Genomic DNA, 9,566 nt, shown 5'->3' on the forward strand with positions numbered 1-9,566 from the left:
CATAAAATGAGTCCTCTTGTTAGTTCAAGTTCTTCAGTATGACCGTACATGATAACGTAAGGCTGTTGATCTAATTCCTAGCTGGCTCGCAAACCTACTCCTACCTATGGTTGAATTAATATAGTATTAATTCAACCATGCTCCTACCTACTGCTTCTTTCCGTGACTAGAAGAGGGGGGAGGGGCGAGAGAGTCAGCCGGATTCTTGAAATTAAACGCTTAGCTAATATACTCGTAGTATAAAGAAAAGTGCAATACAAAATCAAGTTAGTGAATGAATAACCGTAATAGTTTAGAATATCATGTTTAGGCGCAGAAGAAAATCGTTACGTTGATCACAGTCTAAAGATGCTTGCCATATGAACGCCGCGGACTCTCGCAAGCATGACCGTTGGGACGAATGACACCGTGTCCGGCAGGGGCCGGTGTTGTCTTGACAACGTGACTCGTGAGAATGGTTGACCTGATTTTCAGTAAAATCATAATTTAAAATCACTAATTTTCAGTGAAAATAATTTTTCGTAAAAGAAATATGTAGTCACTCCTACTTGCGTTTAGGTTCAGAATGTAACAAACTAGGTATGCTACTTTTCTGCTAACTTGAATGAATAACTTTATTCATTTCTGTAACCACAAATCCAGTCTCTAATGTGAGGTTTTATCAGAAGTTTCATCGGTCATTGTGTTCTCAACTTCTCGATACGCTCTGCTTGTCGAACTCGTTAGTGTTCAGCGTCTTGGCATGCAAAGGAAAGACCAATCTGACTCAAAAAGCATATTGTAATTTATAATCTTCTAAGGAAGGAGCTAATATGGGTTCAGAGGTGATTTTCAATTTTTAAGAATTGTTCTCTTCGTAAAAAAGTTATGCAGCTTGCTTTCATTTTTTTTTAATTCTACATCAATTGTGATTACTTTTACCTGAAAAATTCTTATTTCGAGTAAAATGTGAATATTTTAGATGGCAAATTTATTATGCGATGAAAAATCCAAAGTTACCGCGTGAACCATTGAATGAATTAATAGTTAAAATTTTCAAAATGATTTCAAAAAGATCGAACCAGCAGTTGTGAAATTATGCCATATCACATGGAGTGGTGTTTGCAATCTTTCTGATGTCCTCTCCAGTTTTAAACCTGGACCTTATTAGATCAGAGAGAAAATGCGTGAAACATGAATGAAAGACAATCAGAATTAAACTTTATTTAGTAATTATTCAATAGTTATGACAGCGACACAATACCTGCAGAAATGAAATTTTCAGTCACATCATCACAGTGTTAAAGCAAAGCGCCTCACTGGAGGAGTATTTCTGCATTTGGTTACTTGGAAGCGAGTCATAAGTCACAACTATCATATAAGCGTATGAAGGCTGGTTAAAAAACTAGAACCCTGTAGGCAGAGTTAAAAATATTCCCTTTATTTCATACATACTTTAATAATGACATCTAAAAACGATCGACAGGGCACGGTACACGGTAGATTTCATTTCGGATCCATGACTAGACAACAAGGCAACAGTGACAGGTCAACAGCAGCTCCTGTCACCTGCTTTAAATAGATGCAGGCCTGACGTGATCCATCTTGGGTCAAGACAAACGGTTAAAGAATTTCTCGTTAAATACAAGAAATTGACCCTCAGATCCAAGATTAAAACGTTTTCTTCAAATTACTGGAATAATTATTTCTTATACAACCGAATAATTCAGAGACTCGTGATCCTTGTTAACATTACAGTACCTAAGAATAATAACAATCATTAATTAACAGCAGGAAACTCGTGCTGAGGTGAACCTTAACAGATCGCTTGTGTCAGAGGATGCGTCAAACTTTCCTTTCATTGGCGGGCGCAGGGAAAATTAAGAAGTCGTGGCGAAAGTAAAGGTATTCCCTGAGAGAGCGGGGCAAGACGCCTCGCAAGCCTTCCGTCTTCTCCTCAATCCTGCAGTGGCCGAGGGCAGCGCGGATGGACAGGCGGCACAGCTCCTTCAGCGACCGCATCGCATCTGCACACCAACACATGGCTCTGAGTCTTGGTTGACAAGTGACCAGGTCACTGACTGATGTTTATGATGAATAATGAAGTGATTTGTGAATTAAATGAGGATTTGATCGTTTGTTACGTTAACAATTAGTAGTTTATTATAGCGGATTAATTCGCCAAAATGGGCCATATTGAAATAAATCATCGAGAATGAGTAGAAGTCATAGAATTCGTCTCCATAATACACTTCTATGTATGTTATATATTTCCACTTCAATATATGTTATATATTCCCCCGTCCTGCCTTTTGCAATACCTATTAGGTAATGTCTCGACCTTCAAAGACAACTTAAAGAACTCCGGTATCTCGCTTTGAGCTATCGATCTACTAGGCGAATAAGATACTTATCCTCGTCAACAAAAAAAATATTTCCGTTAGAAATATCTTAACCCAAACTTTTGCTTGTTTTGTGAGAGTTCATTAAGGATGAGAGAATTGTCCTCACCTGGCGGTGGATAAAATGAAGGTCGCGTCACCACCAGGCGACATCGGGGGGCGTAGCGATGAAACACAGACAAAGCAGAGAGCCTGGAAGGGTCTTCAGAGCTGCAATTCACCTCCACCCTGCCGAAAACCAACTAATTACTAAGCCGATATACACCGCTTATAAATATAATTTTTTTTAATTACATCAATATACAAATGATATAAATTATTTACAAATCATAACTGAATATAAATGATAGGTATAAAATATCAAAATAATTAAAATATCAATAAAAAATATCTAAATATACACCACTTTCCTGAAGAGGTATTTTGTCGTCGCTTTAGAGTTTAGACCACTGCTTTAGAACACTTATGAATTTAGTCATGAGCAAATTGAACATTTGTGTGGCACGCATCAAACTTGTCATTATTGTCTGATATTGGTTAGGTTTGATTTCCGTACTAGGTCGTTTCACGCAACAGCAGATTTGAGAAACTTTTCTTTTCAGACAAGTATATTCACTTTTGTACGTGTTTTGTTGATACGATATTGTACCCGTTTTGACGATTCATTTATTGATACGTTAATATCACGAGGATCATAAGACGCATAATCAAACATTGCAACTTCATTGTTGTTTGCTTTGTAGGTAATTTTCTTGCATCAAAGTAGGTCTCAATTACTGAACCTCCCTGTATAGTTCGAGCTCAGTACACAGTGAGGATTGATGCAAGAGAAGGACTTCAAAGTGTAAGGCTTGGGTACCTTCTAAGAGCAAGACTTCTAATCCTGCTAGGAATGCAAAGACCCCAAAAGGTTATCATGAGTGAAAATACAAGTCTGACATTATCACTCACTCCTCGTACTCAGTGAAGTGCACGCCCAAGTGAAGCAGCAGTAGCGATGTAACAGTAGCTTCTCGACAGGACGCCACAAAGTCCCTGCAAAGACCAGTCAGCATGGACGACCTGAGATATAGAAACGTAGGATTATTAGGTAATGTTTGATGTCTCTTAGTATCTTAAAACGTGAATTTGAGAAGCAACAAACTCAAACATTGCATATTAGAAACTTGGTGAACTGAAGACTAAAAATTAAAATTTTCCGAGTAAGAAAGAAGCAGTTGCTAAAAGAAACCCAATTGCGCAAAGACTGCAATAGGACTCGCGGTCATCCTAACAATTACCACAGACACACCTGAACCAGCACTGGCCGTCACGGCAGCAGTTCTTCGTCAGTTCGGAGAGTAGTATTCTGTATCCAGACTCCGGCGCGTGCAGAATAGCATCGGAGGTACCAGACATGATTCTCTTGAAGAGTCTTACAATGTGACCATTTGTAACGAATGCCACTAAAGATGATACCGTGGGTAGAAACAAGGATATGTGGAAGGCAAGGATATGCGGAAGGCAAAGATATGCATGAAGCAAGGATATGCGGAAGGCAAAGATATGCATGAAGCAAGGATATGCGGAAGGCAAAGATATGCATGAAGCAAGGATATGCGTGAAGCAAGGATATGCGTGAAGGCAAAGATATGCATGAAGCAAGGATATGTGGAAGGCAAAGATATGCGTGAAGCATGGATATGAGTGAAGCAAGGATATGTGTGAAGCAAGGATATGTGGAAGGAAAGGATATGCATGAAGCAAGGATATGCAGAAGGCAAAGATATGCGTGAAGCAAAGATATGCAGAAGGCAAAGATATGCGTGAAGCAAAGATATGCAGAAGGCAAAGATATGCATGAAGCAAGGATATGCGGAAGGCAAGGATATGCAGAAGGCAAGGATATGCGTGAAGCAAGGATATGCGCGAAGCAAGGATATGCAGAAGGCAAAGATATGCGGAAGGCAAGTATTTGTGTATGGCGAGAATATGTGATTCAGTGAGGGCAAGAAATATATGCGTTCATAGCCGATGCTGAACAGAGCATGCTTAAAAAAAATTACAAAATAAAACAGTACAAAAATGAAACATTGCAGGTTTCCCCCGAGCTTAAGACGTGAGACGAAGTTTGCAGTTTGTTGTAAGCTCGGCTGCTAACGAGCCTCATTGTATGTTGTGTTCCAGGCCCGATTGCGACAGGCTTGTTGAGAGGCCGGCCGTAACATCAGCAACAATATTTTCACTCTAGAAGTAAATGTGTAATATTCCTGTTAAGTCCGTGAATACTGATGAAGATATCAAGTCCGCTGCATAGCAAACCACCCTCGGGTGCCGGTCGGTATGTACAAAGCTTCTGATACAACAGAGTCCTGAGGTGCAGACTGCAGTATCTCAGTGCTCTGCTAGACCACTGCATGGGGTGCGTTACTGCAACCATGCTACGCTTGAGACATTGCAACGGTGCTCCATCTCCCGGTGCAGCACAAAAAAAGCTAAAATAAAAGATGCCTTCAGACGCCATGTTCCGAGACAGTTAAATTATGAAATTTAAATAAGATTAGACGACAGTTACAGGAGCACAAATACCCCCACAAACCTTTATTTCTGAATAATGGCAGCAACTTCAAAACGATGGGAAAGCCGCATATTTGTGTCGTGTGTAACATGGCATTGAGCATGTTAAGGCTGCTCTGGGAATGCTCCTCCTCTAATAATTCCCTGCAAGAAAACCAGGAAGAAATAAAAATAGAAACATTCTTATGACTGTGAATCACTAAGCTTCATAATTAACTCATTTTTTGCCTAAATTATAGAATGCAGCCATTTAGCTCAAAATCCTCGTGAAAAACTTTGACTGTAATGTTACTACCGTCAAACGGGGCAAAAAGGGACGGTTTTGAGCGTTTTTTGTTAATAACTTCTTACCATGAAACATTACACCAACAAGTTTAGGCTCATTTTATAGCTCTTTGCGAGGGCTATCGAATGGCATCTTCAAAAAAATTCCATATGCTATTTGTAAGGTGCTAGATGCAATATAAAAGGCTCCTGAATTCATCTGGAAATGGGGTAAAAAGGGACACTTGAAATAAAACTCAATTCAAAATTTCTAAATTCAAAATTTAGGTGAAAATCTTTGTGATTAACCCATATTTATCTTAACTGTGGCCTTTGCTAACAGAGGATCTGCTGTAAATGTTTTTTAGGGGTTATCCCTAATTACCCCGGGGGAGTCCTTTTTTACCCCGTCGCGCGGAAATGGCTGCCATTTTTTTTAATGAGATAGGCAAATTCCGTCAATTACGTTTTCAAGCCGACACCTGGGTGCAACTTTTATGTAGGTAAAAAAACCAGCCATGGCACTAGTGGTCTAACATAAACCACACTGGCGCAAACCAGCCATGGCACTAGTGGTCTAACATAAACCATACTTACGCAAACCAGCAGTAGCACTAGTGGCCTAACCTAAACTGTACTTACGTAAACCTGCTGTAGTGCACGTGGCATAACATAAACCATACTTACTCAAATAGGCTGTAGTACTTGTGCTTCGGTAAGATCCACCTTTCAATAGGCAGGCCATTGTTCTCCGCTATAGTAATGATAAGCTTCAGTGATTCCAGTCTGGAAAAAAAAAAACAAAAATAATACTAATATTTCAAGAGAATTGAATATGTCTCAATAATGAATGGTGGTGGCACTTAGACATTGATTCAGTCAATTTGACAAGATGTTCAAGTGAATTGCTTTGCGAGTTTATATCTACGAATTAGTAATGCTATGCAAGGAAATGGCCGACCAACAATATTACAAGAGGCCAACTGATCACAATCCAAACATAATTGGAGACATTATCAGAACTAACTGACAAGTATAAACTACCTACAATTATAAGGGGTTTTCTTGGCTTGATTCTTATCTACACCACACACACACACACACCATCTGGAGAAAGATCACACTTATCAATGATTTGAAATAGGTAGGTACCTCGACAGTTTCCAAGCCCAAGCAACACAAATTTTCGTGACCATAAATTTTATTCATGCATAAATTTGACATACCTAATTGAAGTATAATATCGATGCATACGGCCACTCAAGGTAAGGTGTCCAGATCAAACAAACAATAATTTGACTTACTGCGTTTCTAATAGACTTTGAGTTTTTGGGGGTCTGATCCAATTGCACTGATCATTACACCTTTTCCATACATTGTTCACGGGGCAGTATCTGCGAATAGGACAAATTGAAATCTCTTTAAATATGTTTTGACATTGAAACTCCTGCATACTATTGAATAGTAGTTAGGGGCAAAAATTACATTACAAAGATACTGATACTATTTAATGATATATCACTGTACAGTGGAAAACGTTCACAATAATTTGTTTGTTAGCCAATATAGCTTCAGCAAGTACCAACATGAAACATTCCATGAAAAGGTGGACCAACAGTTTACTCTTGTCCTTTTCGTTCCGGAAGATGTTCTCCGTCAAGGCAGTTATGTACCTGAAGAGAATAATATTGCTGTTTAAATATTGGATATGTAACAAGAGGTTAACTAAAACCTACCATTCAGCAATGAAAATTACGACAATACTTTGACGTGATACCCAACTAACCCTTTTTATCCACAGAAAAGATCCCCACTAAAGAAAATATTTTATTACATCAAAGGGATAATTTGCCAATGTCCAACAACTGGAGCGGCTATTTAAACCGTCAGAGCTAATTCAAATACGATTTCAATTAAAAGCTTGACGACAGGTTCAAGCAATACATATCATTTTTGATTTTCAACGCAATGGATAGTCTTTTATTTAGCTAAACATAACAGGCATTCATATTAGTGCATCACATTCATTTGTCAGAATGGTTTACCCAATAATATCCTCTAAATGCAAACCAGAACTAGGCACCAAGGAAATTTAGCATGAATTTCGTTTTCAGCAAATTTACTTGCACTTACTTCATTTTAGGATTCCAGTCAATAAGTGTTAGCCACCAACTAGTGCCATCGATGAATTTAGGTAGGAGTTCAGGCAGTTTGAAATTATCCAGCAGGTAAATTGCGCTGTCATGGTCCCCTATATACAAAATCTCGAACAGCAGACTTTCTGTGACAAACCCTCTAGAAGAGACCCTCTAGAGAAGAGACCAATATCAAAGAAGAAATGGTTGATTAATACATAATGATTTATTAGGTTGAAATTAACAAATAACACAAAAAGGCATAAGCACTGTCTGCCAAAGAGTTTCTTCATTGCTGAGCACAAAATCCTAAAGGAGTGAGTGACATCTCTGACACTTCAGAAGATAATGTTTGATCAACTTTGCTCAATATATGACATTGTTTACCTTGCTGAATTAATCATGGTCAACTGCTGCTCTACATTTGACCACCTGTTATGCATTTGATTAGCTGATGTCATACTAATGATTGCTTACTTTGCTACTACTTTCGATACTTCAATTCTACAGGATTGGTCACAAGCTAACCTATGTTTGATAACCTCAGGCCCAGTATTAAATCACATGCTGCTTTGGCACTCACGGTCCGAACTTGTGTGCTGCCTCTACCAGCTTCTTCACTTCGGTTTTGTTGAAAATTCCATCAACAATCCATGAGCAGATCTCATCGTGAGCACAGCCTTCTTTTAGAAGTTTTATGAGAATTTCAACATTGTCCTGGGAGACAGATATACACTCTTCACACAATGCAGAAAAAGCTCATGCAAACAATCTATGCAGATTATTTATATTCTCCTCTTCTGATCACAAGAGGAGGATATCAAAATGAATGTCATATTGAGATATGATGTAATGACATAGACTCAAGTCTTCAAGAATAGAGGTGAAAATCTTAAAGGAAATGATCTTGAAAAATTCAATGAAATTTAGTGGGACATAAATAACCAAACATCAAATTACATAGGTTACCAGACCAAACTGGATGTCTGAAAACAAAAAGGATGCAAAGAATCACAGACCCAAAAAGTGAAAGTTCACCAGAGCAACCCAGAAATGGGTAGGTTAAATATTGTTCACTATCTGCAAAATGTCTGCCAAGCAAAGAAACAAATAATCATTGTATTTAATTAAAAATGTACCAATTTAAAGAAAAAGTGGCTCATACCCTAGCTAATAATGTGGCTCATACCCTAGCTAAGAATGTGGCTGGCTGCTGGTCGTGCTCTAAATCCATGGCCTTGGCATCTGCCCCGGCATCCAGCAGTAGTTCAGCGCCCCGCCACCAACGCCTCTCCAATGCTGGAAAACACGTATCTAGTAAAAAGCTGCTACTGCTTCTGTAAGCGCATTTTACTTTGTCCAGTTTCTCCAGAATAATTTGGGCAGAAATGATTAATTATCCTAGTGAAAAATTTCATAGCATTGTACAAGTAACTAAAACACCAAACTTGTTTTCTGAAATACTACCTATAAGTATGTTATTTTAGATTCAGAAATTACAAAATTCAGCAGTAAATTAAAGGGTTTCCTTAAATCATTACAATAAATTTCTTAAAATTTTCAGTAAAATATTACATACAATCATTCTCTACTCCAAAAAGCTAACATGCAGGAAAATCTCAAACAAATACCAGCCATAAGATAAATAGGTACCACACAATAAGGGCAGGGAGACAGGATCAGGTTGAGGCAGGTTGGGATCAGCACCGGCAGCAAGGAGGCTCACTAGAATCTCTTCCTGGAAGAACATTAAAAAACAAAGCTAAAATAAATGCCAATGCATCAGGATAGGATAAAAATTAAAGCTTTATAGTTAAAAAATTAGCTCCAAATGAATGGCATATACATGTGAAATAAGAAAATATGCAAGTATGTTTTAAATAGGAATGATAAAACTTGTTTTTTAATTAGATATGTGATTATGGGCTAGTAAAATGAAAGCTGAAGCTTGAAACTGAAATTTCTGTACATCATAAAAAAGTTTTTATTCCAGCAACACGTAAAAGCTTTTAATTGCTAAAGTTGAACCTTGAATGGCCAACATTATATATCATAATAAATGCACTAGAAATTTAAAAGCGAAGAAAACACCACAAAAATTTAGCATATCTCTTTTGAAAACGTTTCAGAGACCAGCTCCATCGTCAGTTTGATAAATCTAGAACACAGATAAATGCAGAAAATTAGTTTGGAGTTAATAAAAAAAACACACACAGAAGTTATAAACCTA

General features: G+C 38.0%; 1 protein-coding gene across 1 annotated transcript; it reads right to left on the reverse strand.

The window, feature by feature from the left end:
- Positions 1–1,183: 1,183 nt before the first annotated feature.
- On the reverse strand, positions 1,184–9,087 carry LOC108675127. Its single transcript, XM_018163113.2, has 12 exons — positions 8,990–9,087; positions 8,526–8,635; positions 7,920–8,053; positions 7,335–7,496; positions 6,788–6,874; positions 6,506–6,595; positions 5,889–5,987; positions 4,958–5,081; positions 3,673–3,851; positions 3,333–3,443; positions 2,491–2,609; positions 1,184–2,006 (listed from the first exon to the last, which is right to left on the reverse strand). The coding sequence occupies exons 1-12, from the start codon at positions 9,084–9,086 to the stop codon at positions 1,825–1,827; spliced, it is 1,494 nt and encodes a 497-aa protein (XP_018018602.2). The 5' UTR covers position 9,087; the 3' UTR covers positions 1,184–1,824.
- Positions 9,088–9,566: the final 479 nt, after the last annotated feature.

The sequence above is a fragment of the Hyalella azteca genome, unplaced genomic scaffold (assembly GCF_000764305.2).
Source record: "Hyalella azteca isolate HAZT.00-mixed unplaced genomic scaffold, Hazt_2.0.2 contig5322, whole genome shotgun sequence".
NCBI lineage: Eukaryota > Metazoa > Arthropoda > Malacostraca > Amphipoda > Hyalellidae > Hyalella > Hyalella azteca.